General features: G+C 49.2%; 1 protein-coding gene across 4 annotated transcripts in view; it reads right to left on the bottom strand.

Moving 5' to 3' along the window:
• The window catches only part of Mgll (monoglyceride lipase), a 99,720-nt gene extending 79,536 nt beyond the window's left edge, over positions 1-20,184 (bottom strand). The window contains exons 1-2 of one of the 4 annotated variants that reach the window (XM_023706366.1): positions 20,078-20,184; positions 17,926-18,070 (exon numbers count right to left, since the gene is read on the bottom strand). In XM_023706366.1, the coding sequence (XP_023562134.1) occupies positions 17,926-18,050 (125 nt within the window). In that variant the 5' untranslated portion in view covers positions 18,051-18,070; positions 20,078-20,184. Of the gene's footprint in view, positions 1-17,925; positions 18,071-18,527; positions 19,125-19,271; positions 19,380-19,994; positions 20,019-20,077 lie in introns of those variants that run through there. The other 3 variants (XM_023706367.1, XM_023706365.1, XM_023706364.1) reach the window with 3 other exon arrangements.
• Between the last annotated feature and the right edge of the window lie 965 nt (positions 20,185-21,149).

Below are 21,149 nucleotides of genomic sequence, written 5' to 3'. Positions count from 1 at the left end.
AGCAGGTGCCGATCCCAAGCCAGTTCAAGAGTCCTTTCCACTCAAAGCTACCCTGGCCACCCAACTGTCAGCAGCTCACCTCTGCACACTCATCCCCAGTATCAGTCACTGACTTTTGCTACTGCCACCTGCATCTCCACCAGGGAAAGAGCCAAGTCCTCCATGCCTCAGTTTCCCCACTGTGCAGCCAAGGGATTCAGGGGGCTCATCTGTGGGGTGCTTTCTGATTTCTCAGAGTATATTCACAGTCATGGTCCTAGAATGGCCAGTGGTCCTATTGTTCTACCTTAATTTCTAGGGTTTTATCATGAATGCGTGCACGCGCACACACACACACACACACACACACACACACCCCAGTTGGTTTTATTGCAACAATGGAGTAAAATACCCTAAAATGAGTGTGGAGTAGGAAGAGCCTATTCTAGTAGGGAGACATGGCAATCACTGGGCTGGGCCAGCTATCCTGGGAGGCAGCAGTACAAGTTCCTGGGGGTCTGTGGGCACCGCAGCCCTGCTGGCCACCCCCAGCCCCACTAGAGGGAAGAGGACAAAACATCTGACACAGACTGGGAAGGGAAGCGCCATGAGCAAGCCTACCCTCCCAATCCAAGAGGATCTTGGGAAGGACAAGTCTATGCAACACAGGGATGGCATGGGTTCTTGTAAAGATTCTGCTTAAAAAGACAGCTGCAGTGCTATTTTGGACCAGAACACACCAGGAAATAGAGGTAGAGCTGCTCAAATAGGGAGTCTCTTTTCGTGGAGGAGCAGGCCCCAGCCTTCCTATACGAGCGGCTGGCTTCATCTTATGTAACATCATGGTGTTTTTTTCTCTTTTTCCTGGAAGGAGAACAGCATGAACTCCCCAAGGCTGCAGATGGCTCCAAGTTCTTCTGGGTGGTGAAATGCCAAGCGGATGGCAATGACTGATCAGGAATTTATTGGGACTTAGGAGAGGTGAGAGCAGCACAGCGATGTGTTTGGGGGAAATGGCCACCCTTTTATGACACAATGAGGCCACAGAGCTCTGTGGATGACCGAATGAGCAGGTGCAGCAACACTGGCAGAAGCAGAGCTGTGCTGGGGTTCCCATCCGTGAGGGCAGACAGAGCGTGGACCTGGCTCACATCACAGACCCCACTGCTCCTACACACGGGACCTCAGGCACAGAGCCTTTCCAAGCCTCGCTTTTCTCACCTGCAAAATGGGTTGTCATGTTTACTGCCCAGAGGTTGCTGGATTAACTCAACTCTGTGCACAGAGCTGGGTTTCTGGATGGGTCTGTGAATGCTTCCTAGGCGGAGCCGCATGCTGAGTGTGAAGGGTGCTTTCAAAGCAAACAGATTTGGGCTCAAGTCCTGATCCTGCCATTCATGAGCATGTGGCTCTCTGAGACTCAGTTTCTACAGCAATCAAAGAGCAAGAGGAAGGCTAACCACCCACGAGCGCTATGAGATTCATGGAGGAGAGGCGAAAAGGTATCCAGCAACACAGCAGGCACAGGCGTGGGCCTTCCAGAGATCAGCTTGCTTTCCTTGTCCACAGATGATCCAGGCTTAAGTAGAAATTGTTATAAACCAATCATAGGATACATATGACCTGTGATAGAAAACTATGGTGAAGATGTACATTAAAAATGTATTTACAGTAAAAGACACATTGCCATTAATCCCCCTCAGAATCCTCCCCCTCACTTTCAGCACACTTCTCCCGTCGTGCTTGCCACTTTCTAAAGCAGTTCTGGCACATACTCTTGTGGCTTGATGCCTGCCTCTCCCCTCACTCACTAGTCCTTGGAAGGCAGCAACTCTGAGGTCTTAAAAATTTCTCCATCCTCCATGGCCCTGCACAAAGCCTGTCATACAGTTGGTGCACAGGAAATATTTGTTGACTTAAACTATACACTGAAAAAAAACCAAACTTTGCACTGGAGGCTGAGGAGATAGCCCAGCAGTCTAAACACCTGCCTGGCAAGAACGAGGACTTGGGTTCAATCCCCAGTCCACATGCAGTGCTGGCCCTGGGTGCGAGCCAGTCACTGAAACTGGATATGATGGGGCATGCCTGTAATCCCACCACTGGGGAGGCTGAGACAGGAGGATCACTATGACACCAAGCTACATAGTGGGACCCTGTACCAAATAAATAAGATTAAAAAAAAAAAAAAAACAACAACACTATACAGTGGATGGGTGGGTGGACATATTAAAAGATGGATGGATTGATGTTCGAATGAAATATGAATAGGGGATGGGCTCAAAGATGGAAAGATGGATGATAGATGGATAGCTGGATGAACTGAAGGTGGGTGGGAGAGTGGATGGGTAAGTCAATTAAAAATGGACAGGTGGATGGGCAGATTAAAAAACGGATGGATAGATACACAGATGGATGAGGGGTGGATAGTTGGATGGGTCAGGGTAGTGGGTGGATGGATGGATGAGTGGATGGCTAGATGGATGGTTATAGCTATGTATAGTTTGTTCCCTTGAAGATTTTGCAGAAAACCTAAGCCCACTTTACTTGGGGTCTAGAAGCTAGGAACCTGCTGATTTACAGCCCCATCTTTCTTCAGGGGGTCCCTGAGTCATTTTGAGAAGAGCAATAGGAAGAGGTGCTATAAAGGAGACACCCCCTGAGCAATCTCCTCCCATGCCCCCTGCTTTGTACCTAGGGCTACCCAAGTAAGGAAGGGAAGGAAATGCCCAGGCCAGCTGTGGACGTTCAGGAGCTATGCTCTGATGGCCCTCTTTGTTCATTCAGTGGCATTTTTTCCCCCGCTGCTCTCTCTGTCTTTACATGCTCCTGTACCTGCGCTAACTTCCACATCCTCCCACCAGAGGAGCCTCAGCGGTCTCCCGTTGCCCACAGGTTCAAGTCCGCACAGGTACACAAGGCCCTTTCCAGCTCACTGCCAGGGCTTCAAGCATTTTTTGCAATCCTCACCAGGCCTTCAGGTGCTGTCCAGTCCTCCTTCCTGGACCCTACTTCCTTTTTGTTCAAATCTTATCAGATTTCAAGGCTTGACTCAGGTATAAATAATTCCCCAAGCTGGTCTATTTGGAAAACACTGGACATATAGAAAAGTCTAAAGAGTAAGATGAGAAATACTCAACACAACTCCAAATCTAGAGGTGTCCATGATCCACATTTCCAGTATTTCTCTCATGATTCTATTTTTAATATAATAGACATCACAGAACCTTTAGGTATTGCTTCCCCCAGTATGAGCTAGACAGAGGAGTGAGATAGACAGCCAGTATTATTCCTGATCATAGTGGAAAAACATTCCATTAAGAAAGATGTTAGGTGTGAGGTTTTTGTAGCTGTTTTATCAGGCTAAGGGAGGTCCTTTGTATCAGAAAGGAGGTTTTCAAGTGCGAGGACCCAGGTTCAATCCTAGGTACCACATGCCGTGCTAGCCCTGGAACCCTGGGCATGCTGTGTCAGCCCCAAAACCAGGTGTTGTGAAGCATGCCTAGAATACCAGTGCTGGGGATGTTGAAACACAGCAATCACTATGAGTCTGAGCTATGTAGCCAGACCCTGTACCAAAGAAAGAAAGAAAGAAAGAAAGAAAGAAAGAAAGAAAGAAAGAAAGAAAGAAAGAAAGAAAGTTTTCTGAGTGTTCTTAATCAAGAAAAAGTATTAAGATTTTGTCCAATATTTTTTTCCCTACATCTATCAAGAGTGTCACCTGGTTTTATATCTTATACTATTTAGCTGGTTAATCACACCCATGTATTTTCAGATATTAAACCACCCTTGCATTCCTGGGACAAATTTCATGTGGTCATGGTGTAAATTTTTTTAATGTTGCTGAATCCACAGGGTTTTTTAAACAAATATTTTAAGAATATTTTATAGTATTTTATGTGGATGTTAGCAACTATATTCATGAAAGACTGATGTATAGATTTCTCATGATATCTTTTTTGCTTTGGTTATCAAGGTAATATTGGTTACTTAAAATGGCTTGGGAAATGTTCCTTCTTTTTTGGTGATAGGATTCATATTAATTCTTTGTAACATGTTTGGGAGCTTTCAACAGTGAAGCCATCTGGGCCCTGGTTTTGCTTTGTGGGTAATTTTTTTCTTTTGCTTACTAATTCAGTGTTATTACTTGATCATAGTTTTCCTTTATAATCCTTTTTATTTCTGAAAATATTAGTAATATGGTCTCTCTTTCATTCCTGATTTTAGTAATTTGAGCCTTTTTGTCTTTTTTATATTAATTTTATTGAGAAAGAAGTAGCAATGAGACAGTTTCAAAACAGGTCAGTAGGCCAGTTACAATAATTAATACATTGCATATTGTTGTCTTTGTAGTAGTTATTCATAGTACAAGATGCAGACATGATATCTTGTCTAAACACTATTAGTTCAAAACTTCTCATTCAACTAAGAGAAAGTAGCTGTATATCTATGACATTTTTGTATATACAGATATATATATATTTTTTTCACTACAAAATGGTCCTTCATTTATATCCCCCTTTTTTGTTTACTTTTGTCAGAGATGGGTACTCCATTGCCATTCATATATTGTAGGTGCATGAATTCAGCAGAGACTTTTTGTCTTGATCAGTCTAGTTAAAGGTCTGTTGATTTTGTTGACATCATCAACTAACTTTTTGATTAGTGTATTTTCTCTTGCTTTTCTATTCTCTACTTCATCAATTTTGTGCTCTCACCTTACTATTTTCTTCTTGCTCTAATTTTAATTTGCCACCAAGGAGACCATGTCCAGATTCATGATGATTCTCTCCGCTGTGACAGAGGCTATTGCTCACACTTAGGGCTCACACCTCGAGGCTCAGATTCTACAGGTAACACCACATGGCCTTGACCTGGTTTTCCTCTCCACACCTCTTTGCTCTTTCTTGAGGCAGGCTGCATCCTCAGCCAGGTTTCCCCACATGATCCCAAGGGAGCCGCACAGAGTTCACACCTGTAGTCCCATGACACAAGACAGACTGCCCCCAACCAACCAGGCCCCATCTCCCACTGCTCTCCTACATCTCCAGTACCTTTACTTAAGGGATGATACGTGCTCTAGGTGCCTATCCTCCTCGCCACATATTCCTAAATGTCTGTCTGCCCTGGTCCTCTCAGACCAAACCCTCATCCCAAATCTCCCTACCCGCCTCCTCCATTTTTTGGAAAAACCAGAATGCAAATGGTGGCTGAGATGTACAGATACTGATTTGTCTTACATGAGCCCAAGTCTGTTTTGCAGGAACACCCAAGGTGGGTTCCACAGTCCCATCAGGACCTGAGCCTTTTCCTTGATTTTTAAAAAAATGTATTTAGTACAGGGTCTATAGGGTCTTACTACACAGATCAGACTCATAGTGATCCTCCTGTTTTCAGCCTCCCAAGCACTGGGATTATAGGCACATGCCACCACACCTAGTCTCAGTTATCTCAGTGTGTCCCAGGGTTGAGGCTGGCATGCACACTGGGGATGAAACCCAGTCCCTGCATCTGCCTAAGAGGCATTTTAATCTGCTGAGTTATCTGGCCAGCCCTTTTCCTCTATTCTTGCAAGATGGGTTTTATAGTTATGAGCATCTGACCCCACCCAAGTCAAGAAGTAAAGAGAGTGGGAGAGTAGAGAGAAATATCTCTTTTTTTTTGAGACAGAATTTTACTATGTAGTCAAGACTAGCCATGAACTTACTATGTAGCCCAGCCTGGCCTACACTCACAGCAATCCTCCTGCCCCAGTCTCCAAGTGCTGGCATTACAGGCGTGTGCTACCATCCCAAGCTTCTCTCTCCTCTTTTATCATGGAGCAGAACCTTTCACACATCTTGTACATCTCACTGGCCATAACTGGGTCTCATCAGCACTAGCTGAAGATGATCCTGGATAGGGGACAAGATTCTGACCACTCCCTGGTAACAAGAATTAACAAGCAAAAATTTAAAAAAAAGCAGAAAAGACAGGTACTGGGCCAGCATAGGGTGCTCACTTTGGAATGACATTTTATTTCTGGTGTGCTGACATCTTGTGTCTGCTGCTGGCCCTGGGTCAGCTGGGCTTGCCCAGACAGGATGGCCTGGGAAGCCAGACACCACAGCAAAGGATGGATGTACAGGGTCCACACATAGGCTGGGGCAGTCACAGAGAAAGAAGCCCAGTTGCAAGAGGGATGGAGCTACATCCAAGTCCAGAGATTCAGCCATATGGAGCCCTAGATTATTTGAATGTTCTGGACTGTCACAATGACCTCACAGGAGGAAAAGGTAAATTGGCTCATGGTTTCAGAGATTTCAGGCCATGGTTACTTGGCCCCATCATTCTGAGCTAGTGGCAGCCCAGCGCACCATGGTGGGACTTGCAGTAGACTAAAACTGCTAACTTCCTGGCAACAGGGAAGTGCAGAGGCAGGACAGAGCTGATCCCAGTATCCCTTTCAAGACAACACCGCCATTTATCTAGCTTCCTTTTACTAGGGACTCCTCCACACACACCTTAATGTTGCTACCATGATCAGGTCCAAGCCTTTGTCACATGGACTTTGGGGAGCTATTTCCATACTGTAAGGTTTTGTGAACGTCCATACTTTAAAGCTGTGAGAAAATACATTTGTTGTTGTTGTTGTTGTTGACGCTACCTTGCCTGTACTACTGTGTTACAATGGCCCTATCGGGTTATATAACAAGTCATTGCAAGCCAGGCTCCCAGGCCAGTTGTTCCCAGCTCATCTGGATGTACGTGAGACTCCAGTTTTCCAAGATTCCTTGTCATTTTCAGAGAGCAGGATGTTTCCCCTGCCTTCCGTACAAAGTGGCTCCCTCCTGCCTAGATGGCCCCTTCCCACCCTCAAGACTCAGCCTATGGCCACCTAACCCCCTCTCCACTTTCTCCTGACCCCAGCACAGGATTAGCCAAGCTCACAGGCAAACTCCCACCATATCTGGCACAGCCTCGCTGAAAAATGTGCAGAGGCATCTTCCAAGGCGGCAACTGAACTGAAAGGAACCGGATATAGACAAGGGCTCAGAACAACTCGGCACATGAGAGATGCAGTCTCCTATGGGCCTGAGAACCCTGCTGTGCAGACCCTCCACTGGGGTCAATTGCTACCTGTCAAACCACCACCCCTGAATCAGGAAAAGGAAATGGACTCCACCTCCACATTCTGGTGTCCATGCTGACTGTAGGCTAAAAACGGAAAGCACCTGCCGCCCTGTTACGCCTCCGTGCACATGTGTTCCTACCTGCTGAGCTCTGCGCTCAGATGAAGTTGGTTAAAGCTCAGCCACCTGCTCTCAAGCACTGCAGGGAATGTTCTTACCTGGGTGTTGCCAACTCTGGATTCACGGGCTTATTGCCCGCCCAGAGGCAGCCTGGGAGACCACAGCAACACTTAGTACAAAGATCTTTGCCCTCCGTGGTAGATTTTTCAAATGGCCGTGAAATGTGTCCTCCTCTGGCCTTACTCCCCTGCACACCGCCTTTGGGCTGGCCGCCTGACCTTCTGACCCAGGTGAGCCTGACACTGCATACCAATGTTCACTCTCGCCTCACCCTTTCCTCTTGAGTCGGAAGCATCCCCCACCGCCTCCAGGTGAAAGGCTTGATCTCCAGCCTGAAGTGGGACCTTTAAGAACTGGGGCCCAGCAGAAAGAAAGTGAAGTCACGGGGGAGCGAGGCCTTGAAGGGAATACTGGCACCGTTCTCCTTCTCTGCCTCCAGCTACCTTGAGGTGCAGAGGCCTCCTGCAGCTCGAGCTCTGGCCATGGCACAGTACGGCCGATCGAGTCCCTGAGCAGCAATGAACTGGAAATTACCAGAGGCTAAGAAGGTGGAGGAGGGACAGACTCTGGATAGCAACTACCAAAGCACAGGTAGGAGGAAAGTTCCAGTGTTCTACAGCACCGTGGGGTGGCTACAGTTCACAAACTCTTACTACATATCTTATAAAGAACTATGAGAGGAGTTGGAAGATTCCCAACACAAAGAAACAATCATTATTTAAAGAACTGGAAGTGTTACTTCTCCTGATTTGATCATTACATGTTGTATACACGCATCCAACTATCATACTGTGCTCCATCAACACTTCTGTGTATCTACTGAAATAAGACAGGTGTGGCTGTGCACATGTGTAATCCCAGCACGCAGCAGGAGGGGTTTCAGGCCAGCCTACACTACATGGCAAGTTCTAGCCAACCTGGATTACAGAATAAAATGCTGTTCCAAAGTTAGTTAATGAATTTAATTTAGTTAAAAAGTTACCACACAAAGGGCTGGGGAGATAGTTCAGTGACATAAACTCCTGCCTGACAAGTGCAAGGTCCTGAGTTTGATCCCAGTACCAAAAAAAAGTTGCCACACAAAAAAGTTATCGTGGTCCACAGTCACTGAAGTTTCACTTAAAAGTAATGTCTAATTATGCTATGTTCTATCTTAAAAAGAATTTCACCAAGTCCTTCCTCCAGCTTTTTCTGTGCATAGCAAACAAAACAAAACCAAAAAACCCTAAAGTTCATGGTGGAGTCTGAAATCTCACTGAATAAAGCTTAGCTTTAACTGTTAAGACTAAACTCCACGTGACCTGAAATCTGGGAGGAGCATGGGCCGTAGGACCCAGGTAAGTAATGTCCACCAGCAGGGCAGTGGGAAGCGGTGTGATGGTGAATCACTCACAAGCTGACCAGCGGGCAGGGGAGGTGACCAAAGACTCTACGCTACAATGGCCACATGCCCAGTGCGCCCCAGTGCTCCCATGGAACTCCCATGGAACCCACAAAACCACTCTGTGGGCGAGGTGCCAAGATTCTTCCTTTTATTTTATTTTATTATATGTATTTTAGGGAAGGGTCTACAGGATGTTCGGTGTTTCACTACTAGATCAGACTTGTAGTGACTCTCCTGTTTACAGCCTCCCAAGTGCTGGGATTACGGGCGCGAACTACCACACCCAGTCTCAATTGCCCAGTCTTAATTGCCATCTCAGTGCACCCTGGGGGCAGGGCTGGCATGGCAAGGTGGTCCAGGGATCAAACTCCTGACCCCTGTGCCTGCTTGTAGGTGCTTTAATCCGCTGAACTATTTGGCTGGCCCTTGGTTTCTTTATTTTATTTCATTTTTATTTATTTATTTATTCTTGGTGGAACTGGAGATTGAACTCAGGTCTTTGTGCTTGCCAGGGAAGCGCTTATTCCACTGAGCCATCTCCCTGGTCCTGGATTCTTTATTTTAAAGTGACTGGGGCTCCTCTTGGGGGTCCAGCTCAGGCTACCCAGCTACCCGTTGCTCTCTGCTCCTGATCAGCTCTTTGGTCAACACTGCAGTCCCCTCATTTCCCTCCATCTTTCTTTCCATTCTTGTCCCCCCTTCCCTCTTCTGTACTTGGGGGCTCTTTACCCCTGCTCAGACTTCCTTTTCCCTAGAGCCTTCTGGGCCCCCCTCCTCCGGCAACCTGCCCCTCTTCTCACATTCCCCCGACCCAACATCTCTGCTCAAGCCCCCCTGCCCCTACTGCCCACCTTTGTGGGCACTGCCAAGGTGTCTGCACACTTCCTCCACTGGAACCACCCACGTGGAGACACAGGCAAATGGCTTGGCGGGGACAGAGGGAACTGGAGACTTCAGACCTCTTCCCAGCCCTGCTGGAAAGGTTGAACTTCCAGCTCCGTTAGGAAGAAGGGAAGACGGGCGCTGCTCCTGAGAAACAGGGTGGAGGAGCAATGTGACCTGGACAACCAACATGTACCCCCAAGCCTCAGTCTTTCCATCAGGACAGTGGGAAGCTGACTAGAGCCTGGAGCTCACGGCCTCCTCCATGCTGAGTCTGGGTCAACCCTCCTTCCCAGCAAAGCGCATGAACTCCCATACCCGCCCTCCCCAACGGGCCTCAGCCTTGAGCCCCAACTGCCATCCTGTGCCTTCCAGATAACCCCAAGGCCAGGGCAAGCCCGCCAACTGCAGCACCACCCTGATGCTTGAGTCCAGTGTTTTTCCTACTCTTCATTTTTTCTTCCCCTTCTCTTTCTTTCCTCCTCCTGCCTCATCTCTTCCTTCTTTCTGTCCACATGTGTAGAACATAGTGATCACATTCCTTGTGGGGGGGGCTGGTACAGGTACATAACACCTCTCCATTCTTTTTATGTTTCCTTCTCCTCCATTCTTTCTATCTCTTGGTCCTCTTTCTATTTGCAAAAGTTCTACCTCCCTGTTTCCTGTTATCTCTTCTTTATTTTTTATGTTACAGTAGCCACAGATACTTAAGCTTTCACATCTGACTTAGTTCATTTTAACACTATGGCCTCAAAGGCATTCATGTCCCTATAAGTGACTCGACTGTATCCTTCTTTTTTTTTTTAATTTATTTATTTTATTTATGTGTGTGTGTGTGTGTGTGTGTGTGTGTGTGGCCAGCTCAGCCCGCCTGGGGGCAGGGCTGGCTGGCATGTGGTGCTGGGGGATTTAACCGCGGTCCATGTGCTTTGCTAAGCTTGTTCTTAGTAGGTGCTTTAGACCACTGAGCCATCTCACCAGCCCCTGTATCCTTTTTTATGGCCAGGCAATACTCCATGGTGTGTAAACAGCACACTTTCTTTACCCATTCATCTGGTGATGGACATACAGGTCACTTCCAAGATTTGGCTACTGTGAGTTCTGCTGCACAAATGTGGACATGCGTGGACCAGTGACATGACATCTTTAACTCTTTGGGAGAAGATACCTAAGGGAATAGCTGGGTCAGATGGAATTTCTGGTTTTAGCTTTTTGAGGACTCTCCACCCTGACTTCTGCAGCACCCTGACTTCTTGACTTCTACAAGTGTACAATTCCTTCTGGCCTTTCCTTCCTTCCCGTCTCCTTCCCTCCTTACTTCCTTCTTCTTCTTGTCACCTTTTTCCTTCCTGCCTGCCTCCCTCCGTCCTTCCCTTCATCTTTCCATCCTTCTCCTTCCTTTCTGAATGTCCGTGGAGTTGTGACCCCGAGAAACACGGAGCAAGTACCTCTTGGGTAAGATGACGTGTGGTTTTTCATCACAGGACACAAGACGGTCCCCCCGACAAGGTTCCAAGAACAGGTGCCCAGGAACAGCGTGGCCCATCAGCAAGCAGCTGTGGCTGAGAGCTCGGAGCAGCTGCGGGCGGAGCGAGCCCTGCTGCACACAGCCTGCACGTAGCCCCCAACACACACAGAACAGTATCATCCAGTTTTCCTCCCTGACCACCATGGCAGCACCGCCCCCACACCCTAGGGACAAGGCCATGTGGAATGAAAAGAGCCTCCCACCAACAAGAACCTTGGATGACCCTAAAATACGGGACAAGGGTCATCTTGTGCTCTCAGCTGTCACATCTGAAGCACTAACGCCCGTTCCCCTGTGTATACAATGACCAACAGTTTGGTTTGCATTCATGGGCAAAGTGCATCTGGGATTAAGACCTAACCCTAAGAAGGTGCTGAAAAACACATCAGGGTGGACAAGGGGGACTATTCAGAAGTGGCTGATTTCGCTATTTAGCTTCTTACCCTCTGCCGCAGAACAAAGCCAGATTTGTATCTGCAGAACATTCTTAGAGCAAGTGGAAGAAATTATCCCTTAACGAAGCTGTTGGAAAAACCAACTGCAAGAATAGCAGCCGGCCTTCCCTCCTGCCATCAAAAGATCTTTGCTATTCAAAGAGTCTTTAAAAAAAAAGAAGATGAAGAAGAGATGCCCTATTTAAAAAGATAGTTTGCTGTGCAATCACAGAGGCGAAAGTGCCAGCAGGAGAAAGACCAGCTTCACAGGAGAGGAAGAAACTTTTGGAGATGCTTAAAATAGACAAAAGAATAGAGGTGCTACTAAAGAGGTGGGAATCTGATTTAAATAATGTCACTGCCGGAACAGACATAGTAGGGTCCATTTTTTCAGAGTTAAGGATAAAATCTGTGAAACTACAGATACAGCTAAAAGACGCTTAATTTCTGACTCTATGGGGAGGCAAGGAGTGGAAATCACAATTTCTTATCCTCAGAGCAGTCATTTGTGATTAATATTAATTCATATTTTCCCAGTGGCGTCTGAAGTGACCTTCAATTTGCTGATCATACTGGGCTGTGACAATCCAGCTCTTAGCCCCTCTGTCCTACTTGTTCACTTCAGGACTGCTCCAACGGATGTCCCATAGCATCTGTAGCCCCTTGTCCTCACTGCCTCAGGGTCACTCAGCACCTCCTGGCAGAGAACAAGCTCCCTATGTCGTGGATGGCACTAGCTCGGTCCTTCCTTGTCACTCAGTGAGACACGTGGGAGTCACTGTCCTTCCTTCCTCCCTCACCCATAGTAACTGGGCTGTTACCCACGTGCTGCTACAGGGGAGCTCCTTTTGTCCCCTTCATGACATGGATGGGGACAGGGCCTTTGCACCATGTAGGTGTGAGGGAGGCAGGGTGAGCCAGGTGGAGGTGCTGAGTGGGAGCCTGGCTCAGGCAGTGGAGACAAGGAAAGCAGCCCAGCTTGCTTGCTTGGCTGGGACCTGGGGGCTGGCCCGGCTGGACACAACCAGGGCAGCGCTGAGGACATCAGGCTGTCGAGTACCGGTGCCGAGTTCGGAAGGGCTGCAAGGAAGGATGGAACCGTCTCTTTCTGTTCCTTCTCCTCCCAAGAGGAGGTAGGATAAAAAAAAATATAGATAGAAAGGAGGCAAGGAAAGCATACGTTTTAAACTGTAATTCTGAGATAACTACAGCTTCAAGATAAAATCAAAGTTACTGGAAATCCAGTCTTTTTCACCCCAGGCCCCTTTTGCTCCAAGCTGCTCATTCTCAAATTCCTAAGAGTTTTAAAGATAAACTAAGACCATGATGTCAGTCCGTGTTTTGTCTGATACTACAGACTTGTAAATTCCAGCCTCCCTTTCTCAAAGAAACAGTAACCAGATGAGTAGGTTGGATACCACAGCTCTAAACTGCAGACCCAGGCAAATGCCTTGTGCTGGACCCTGGTTGTAAAGCCAGGCTTTGCTGTGTAGCCCGCAAAGGATGAGTCAAGAGCCGAGTAGGGCAAGGCGAGACTCTCTTTAGGGCGACTTTCTTGGACCCTGTTCAGAGACAAAGCCAGGACCCCTGAAGGTCCCCTGAGTGCTTAACCGACCCAAAGCAGGGAGGGAGACAAGCAGCAAACACCAGGCTTACAACCCAAGGGAGGGTGGGAACCAAGCTTATCTTGGAGAAGTAAATTCCCAGAAGGCAGAGAAGAGGAAATCACAGCCAGTCGCATAGTGAGAGCGCCTCATCTCCTGAGTCTGGATCCAGATGGCCGGGTGGGGCCTTATCTTCTGGAGCCACCACGCCACACCCGAAAGGCTGGCAGCTGACTCCAGGAGGACATTTTGAGAGTGGCAGGAAGGGAGGATGTTTTGAGCCATTACAAAATATTTTAGTTTCCTGCAAAAGGTTTTTCCTCTGAGTAATTTGCACACATGGGAAGAAGGGTCCTGGGGTGGCACTGCTCAGCAATCCAGATGACATGGAGGCCCTCAGAGAAAGTGATCAATGTGGCTCAGGGAAGTAGAGCGCTCAGGCCCAGCCAGACGGCCCTATTGAAGCTCTCTCTCCAGGGAAACAGGGAGTGGCTGGCAGGAAATTCCTGAAAACCACAGGCTGCACCAAGTTCGGGACAGCCCAGTGAGGGAAGCTGGGAGGCTGGCAAAGAGGAAGTCATGGGAAGGCCATGGCCTTGGGGTCACGGAGGAGGAAACAACACTGCTGAAGCCGTGGGTAAACCGAGAAAAAGACGGCAAGGTCAGCCAGGCCAGAGAAGGGACTCTGCTCCGCCCAGCCTCTGCAGATATAGGGGAAGGAATGTAGGACAAAACGCAAAGGAATGATCTCCCACGGTGTGCTTGGGGCAGCCATGTCTGGGGGAACTCACACACTCCCAGGCGGCCGGCCCTTTCTTCAACCCACACCATGGTCACCACAGAGGCCACCAGAGGAAGGAAAGCATGGCTGTTCCTCAGAGGTGGAGGCCACCCAGACCTCAAGTGCAGAGCCCGTGGGTAGGGAGATGAATCCAGAGGGGGGCGATGGCCACAGGCCACTCCTAAGTGTCCTTCTATCACGGCAGGCCTTGCCCAGCACAGGAGCAGGAACAGTCCCCTCTGAGCCCCCAGCTCTAGCTTGCAGGGGTCAAAGCCTTCCTGGTCAGGAGGAATCAAATGAAGGCTTTTTGTGCTGTTTCCATCATATCACTACTCAACATTGTGATTTAACCTTTTACCCAGTGGCCTGGAAGCACCTTAACTGTTCTGGGTATGGTGAAAGAGTTGGGCAGTGAAGTTATCATCCTTTTTTGGGATTAAGGGCCACTTGGTGGGTGGAATAAAAAGGTACTAACTATTACTCTCAGCTCTAAAGCCCATGCTGCTGGGCATGGTGGCACACACCTGTAATCCCAGCATTGTGGAAGCTGAGGCAGGAGGATCGCATAGTGAGCTCAAGACCAGCCTAAATTACACAGTGAGACCCTGTCAGACAAACAAACAAACCCACATTCATGGCTTTGCCAGTCATCAATGGGAATTTTTTTAAATCTAAGAATCAGTATGTTAAGATTCCAGCATATTAAAGCTGACGAGGTAGCTGGTCACTGAGAGCATAACAGGACTTTCCCCCCTAGAATGGGTACTCTCCTTAATCTCCAGCCCACGTCCACTATATTATGAGTAAATACTGAAGGAGGATTATTCTATTTGCTTTTGCTCTAGGAAGTGATCTGTTCCCTAACCCTGAACATAAAGACTAATCATGAAAGCACTACCTGTGAGTCACAATCTGTCATGCTCAGTACAGTGTTAAAAAGAACAACTGGCTCCGAGTCAAAAGAATTGAGAGCAAATCCGGCCACTAGCACCTGGGTCATCCAAGGATGAGATGCTGTATAACTTTGGTTCTCCTTTTTTCATGTGGAAGGCAGTAATAATAATATTGCTGGGCATGGCAGTGCATACCTGCAATCAGTACTCTCGGAGGCTGAAGCAGGAGGATCTCAAGTTAGAACCCAAGCTGGGCAACTTAGTGACTTAGCAAGACCCTGTCTCAAAATTGAAAAAAAAAAAAAAAGGACTGGGGACAGGCTCACTGCACAGGCTCTGGGTTCAGTCCCCAGCACACACACATGCATGTGCGTACACATAGTAGTGAGGATATCAGAGATTGATGTGAACATTAAATGAGATCATGTAAGTACAGGGTCTAGTCCAAACCCAGGACCTACCTGGTACTCAATTAAAATGAGATATACTGTAAGGTAGAACAGTATTCATTGTTGCTACAAATATTCCTAGAGGATTGGGAATTGGCCTTGACACTGCCAAACGGAGGGATGAATGGAGACCAAGCCTGCTCTGTTAGAAGCAGCATCCTGCTGGCCTTAGGAATGTAATGACTGATGGAAGAGACGCCTTCTTCCTTCTCAGTGTCCTGCCTGAGGAGTCGGAAATCTAGAAAGCCACAGCTTGTGTTCAGAGAGCAGGTTAGGCTAGTGTTCCAGCTTGCAGCTGCCACCTGAAACTCCTAAGCTGCTGCTAGAAGCACCTACAGAGCTGATGGTGGAGCCCTCGTCCCGCAGCAGGCACTCTAGTGGCCCAGGGAGTGGCACTTTGCCCAGAAAACCAACCCAATGCAGTGCAAACTAACAATGGGAGGCACATGTACACACATGCATCCCTCCAGGGAAGACTGCCCACAGGACTCCAGGGGAGTCTGAAGGCCTGAGGCCTCCACCAGAGATCAGGATGCAGCAGGTGGCAACCAGGAGAGGTGTCCCCCATCAGTACAGCATACAAGGGGGTGGGTCCAGGCAGGTCCCCTCTTGGTTTACTCCCTTTCTTTGGATCCAGGAGGCAGGATTGTGTGAGGGAAAGCTCTGACTACACTAAGGGGGGAGAAAGGTTCCAGAACAGGGTGAAGCTGAGGCCCAAGATGCCCTCCTCCAGAAGCAAACTAGATGATGCCATGTAGGCACTGGGGGAGAGTGCCTTCTAGCCATGCAATCGGGCTGTTGTCCCTCTGTCATTAGTAAAGAGATGCCTCCACACTGGTTGGCACAATCCTCTGTCCTGGGCCCTTGCTGCTTCTCCACCACACTGGCTGCCACAAGCCCCTTCATTGGGACCCCAAATCCCCCCAAAATCCAGCACCACAGAATGACACCTGTCACCACAGGGGACTTCAAAGACCCTGCTCTGGTCCATTGGTGAGGACAGCTGTGAAATGCTGTCAACAATCAACCCTGACAGAGGGAGCTTAATGATCAGTGTCATCTCAAGGGGGTGGAGGCAGGACAGGTAGATGGTGGCCCTTTGACCTTTGTTGACCTCTAATCCTCTTCCAGAAAACCCTCTACTCAAAGTGTCAACTGAGTCACAAATGCTGGTGGATATGTTTCCCTTACCTTTTCTGTTTTTCCTTAATTCTTTTCCAGACCCGAGTCTCTTCCAAATCCTACAGCCCTGCAGCCTTCCCATCCTTCCCTTTTTATTGCCCTCAGGATCTACCACAAGTTGGGTACAGCTTCCTGGACACAGCTCAGTTGCAACTCTGGGGCTGAGCTGCTGCCTGCAAGCTGAGTGAAAACACGGGGCAAGGAGAGCTGCCTACAGGGCAAGGCAGGGGCAGGGGTGCCAGCCTCCTCCAGTCCAGGGAGGGCAGCCAACTGGGCCAGGCGCACCACTCCCAGCCGCTCTCTTTTATTTACTCCAAACTAGGACACTCGCAATTCAATCAACAAAGCCCCCAAAGCTTGGGGCTGTACACTGAATACTGCAGCTTTGAATTCCTTGTTCTCTTTTTGTGTATGAACCATACAATAATTTGGTAAGAATCAAACCAGGGTGCCAAATGTTATGGCCAATAGAGTGAGAATACAACACTAACAGCATCATATGCTTAACAAACTGTATCTTTCCTCCTCTCTCTCTCTCTCTCTCTCTCTCTCTCTCTCTCTCACACACACACACACACACACACACACACACACACACATACACGAACAAATTCTAAACTGGAAGGAGTTCTAATCAGCCTGCTGCCCACTTTGGGTGGACCCTAGAGAGAAAGCAACAGGGCAAGGTGGTACAGCTGCCCCGGAGCTGTGGTGTTGAGTTGGAGCTTGCGCGTTTTTAATGTGCAGCTGCCCGAATTACACGTACTTTACTGAAGACACAGGAGAAATATACAGCTGTAGTAGATTACCCAGATACAGAGGGGAACATAATCCACATCATCCCCCTGAGGAGACAAGAGGCCTACAGAACAGGTGCACTGCCCTGGAACAGGGCACAGGAAACTGCCTGTCACCAGGCCAACTGGTCACTACAAACAGTCTTGCCCGGAATAACACAAACAAGCAGGGTTTTCCTGCTTCCCCCAGGAAGAGCGGAGCAGCAGGAGACCAGCTGTCTGGCTATGTGCAGTCCCCACGCCAGCTTCCCACAGCAAGACAAATCCCTGAGGGGAGGCGGTGGTGAATAAGAGTTGCACCCTGTCCCTCCATGACACTTGATACCATCTTTGGAGGCTCAGAATTAAGCAAGAATAGAGAGCAAGGGTCAAAATAGCTACAGATCTTGACACATGCAGATCTCTATATCATTTTGGTTTTAAAGCATTTAGGATTTTTACTTACTTGTTGGGTTTGATTTTAAACGAATGCCTGTACAATAGCAAATCAACTTCCGTGCAAAAACCAAAGTCATGCAGAATTTTTGAAAACTGACATACGGTACCATTTGTTGTTTCAGTTGTTATCATGAAAAAAAGAACTCTTGCTTCTTAATTTTTCAGAAAATGATAAAGTACCAAGCTCAGTTTCATTAGTTACAGTGGTCAGGGGTGAAAGGACGCAGGATGTAGGTCACTGAGAGTGGCTCTGCGTATGGCCCACTGCTGAAAAACACTTACTTGGGAGTCCCGCTGGGCTTCCAGTACCGGCAGTAGAGGCACTGCCCATCCATGTTGACCAGGTGAGGGAAGTCTGGGTCCGGATTGTTCTGTGGATTCCGCTTTGGGGAACCTTCCTCGGGCATCCTGGAAGGGTCTTCAGGTCCTGGCAAGAAAGGCAAACACATCTCCAAGTCAGAAACTCTTAGAGATAACAGCTTGTGCAGAGTCAGGAACATTTTTCTAAAGCTGACAAAGAAAAAACCAACCTCTATTTGAAAGACTTTTTAAAATTACATACATTTCTTACAAACCTCCCCAAGAATGAAAATCCCACTTGTTCTTAAGAAAATGCTCACTTTATTTTTTAAGTGCCTCATTACAGCTTTTTCCCCCCTTTCCATCTGTGTTTATTTTAAATCATTTCAGGAAACTTCATCTTAAAGACTATTTTAGCTGTAATCAAGCGGAAATTATAGTCAGCTCAGTGGGTACAAAGACCCAGCTGCAAGAAGCCCCATCTCCCTTAAACCTCCCAGGAATGGTCTCTAGGGGCACAATGACGAGGTGGATGAAGCTCGGGTTAATTCTCCTCTCTGAAATCCCAAAGATGCACCACAAACCTGCTTCCATTACGTCCTGGCTTTTGCATTCCACAACCGCCAAGCCTCGAGGATCACAGCCAGGCAAATAAGGGCTGCTCCCTCATTGCGGCGGTCACAGCAGCTCCTGCGCCCCGCGCCCCGCCCGGCGCCTGGCGCCCCAGTTCCCGGCTTCGGGGCTCGAGTATGTGCCGCGCTCACCAACAGCCCCGTGAACTCCCCTCCCTGCCGGGGCGGACACCGGGCACCGACTCCCTGCCACTAGTTCCTGTCATCACTTTCCCCAAACAAATCGCCGGGGAGCTGGGAGGTGGGGCTGTGCCGGCACCCACGTCAGGGAAGCCGGGTCGGGCTCCGCGCACCCCGGGGCGCCTCGCGGTGCGAGCGCGGGTCCCCCAGGCCGTGTCCCCGCGGGGCTCAGGACAAACTTTGCTGCGCGCGCGCGCGCACGCGCGCCTCCGACTGCACGGTGCACGGGGCCCGGTGCTGTCTTCGGAACGCCCCGGGACTGGGTACTTCGCCGCCCCGGGGTCACCGCACCCAGGTGGGGAACACGGAGTTGGAGGGGACAAGTTGGTCAGTGCTGGCGCGAAGGAGCCGCAGGGGGCGCTCACACACCCGCGCACCCCGACATCCGCGCACCCTCGCGCATGCACACGCACGCGGGGGGCGCGGAGCCCACGCCGAGCGCGCCGGGGACCCCGGATGCAGCCCCCACCCCCGCGGCGGCCACGACGGGCTGGGGCGGGAACGGGAGGCGGTTACCGGGCCACGCAGGCCGTCACGTCCCCGAGCGCCGCGGTCCTGGTGTGCGCGCGCCGGTTCCGCGCGGCGACAGGGCGCGGCGTCCGCACCACCACTTTATCCCCGGGAGGGCGGTGTTGGGGCGGCCGCTGTGAGTGGGGACGCGGGGAGGCGGCGCCGGGGCCCACGTGTGCCTTGCCTTCGGGGAGGAGCGGGGCACCGCCCGCGCACCGGGCCTCGCGGGCAGCCGCGCCCCCGAGGTGGCCGACTGGGGACTGTCACCGCGCAAGAGGGCACGCGGCTCGCACGCGCGCTCACGAGCACCAGGCATGGGAACGTGCACAGATGTAGAGGCGCACAGCACACATTTGCGCACATACATACCACAAACACACGTGTCCCCTTTCCATAAACACTACACTGCCCACAGGGGCACAGAAATGCCACATGCATGCACTCACACACACCACACACATGACATTCATAGAAAGAGACATACACAGAAAGCAACACAGGTATACACACGTACGCATGCGTACCCACAGACACCCCATACAGATATACACCTCACACAAACACACCACACTGATACACACTAAATGGAGACACACCTCACACCAACATACACGATACACAGACACACACCTCACACAGACACCACACCCAGACACACCACACACATACACAATAAAAAACTGGGCTGTGATAAGAGGCCAGAGCATGCTGCCGTGCACCCCCACGTGCCTGCTCCTCCACCCTGTCTGGCTCTCCACAAAACTCCTGTGCATGGGCACAGGCCTGGGCGATCTGAACGCTGTCCAGGATACCTTCAGCAATGGACTTGGAGTGCCCACGTCTTCCAGGAGCTGGGGTCCCAGGAGGCCCTGAGCTGTGACCTGCCTTCCTCTGGCTTCAGGACTGAACTGTAGCCCTAGAGAAGCAGCATAAGTAGTAGGCCCTGCTGAAGGTGTGGCCACTCTCTGTGTCCCTGCCTTGAATTGATCAGATGGCTGGATAGAGGAGGAGTGGCTATAGCTTCTTATCTGGGAATCTGGCAAGATTTAGGAGCAGCCTGGGGTCAGGGAGGTGAAGACTGCAAAGCTGGGTCTACGTGCTGTATTTGCCTGGAATGGTGGCAGGGTGTGGCTGGCCCTCTCACACAGCCTTTATTTAAAATGCTCCCGGGCCGCCGGGGAGATGGCTCAGTAGAATAAGTGCTTCCCTGGCAAGCGCAAGGGCCTGAGTTCAATCCCCGGTTCCGCTAAAATAAAATAAAATGCTCCCGGGCCAGGGAGATGGCTCAATGGAATAAGCACTTCCCCTAGCAAGTGCAAGGGTCTGAGTTCAACCCCCGGTTCTGCCAAAAAACATAATAATAATAATAATAATAATAATAATAATAATAATATGCTCCCTCTCCCAGGGATTTGGGTTGAGATAGTTTGAAAGTTTTAAAGAGAGACTTTGCAGATGTCTGTAGAAATCTAGAGCTCCTCCCAGTTTGGCCACTGGGCAGCTGACCAATAATCTGGGAGTAAATAAACTAGGGCAGGCACCTGGCCATGGCTTATCAGGAAGCAACAGGATGACTGGAGCCCAGGAATTCAAGGTCACATGGTGAGACCTCAATTCTTGGGAGTGAGGGGTATTAGTCTATTGCTGACCTTTTCCTTTTAATTAACATTCACCACAAAACATTAAGAAATTTCTTACTGTGTTCCATGTGCTCCTTTCTACTTACCTTTTTATTTTCTGTGTCCTGTTCAGTGAAATGTTCTTTTACTGTTGTGTCTTGAAAATTGTTGATTTATTCTAAACTAGTCAAGTATTTTCTTCATAGTGGATCCTTTCATTTTCTTACCTGCATCTTTAACTTTGGTAAGACCCCCCAATATATCA

Source organism: Octodon degus, unplaced genomic scaffold (genome assembly GCF_000260255.1).
Source record: "Octodon degus isolate 3935 unplaced genomic scaffold, OctDeg1.0 scaffold00254, whole genome shotgun sequence".
In the NCBI taxonomy this organism is placed as follows: domain Eukaryota; kingdom Metazoa; phylum Chordata; class Mammalia; order Rodentia; family Octodontidae; genus Octodon; species Octodon degus.
This window is presented reverse-complemented; position numbering and strand designations above follow the sequence as displayed.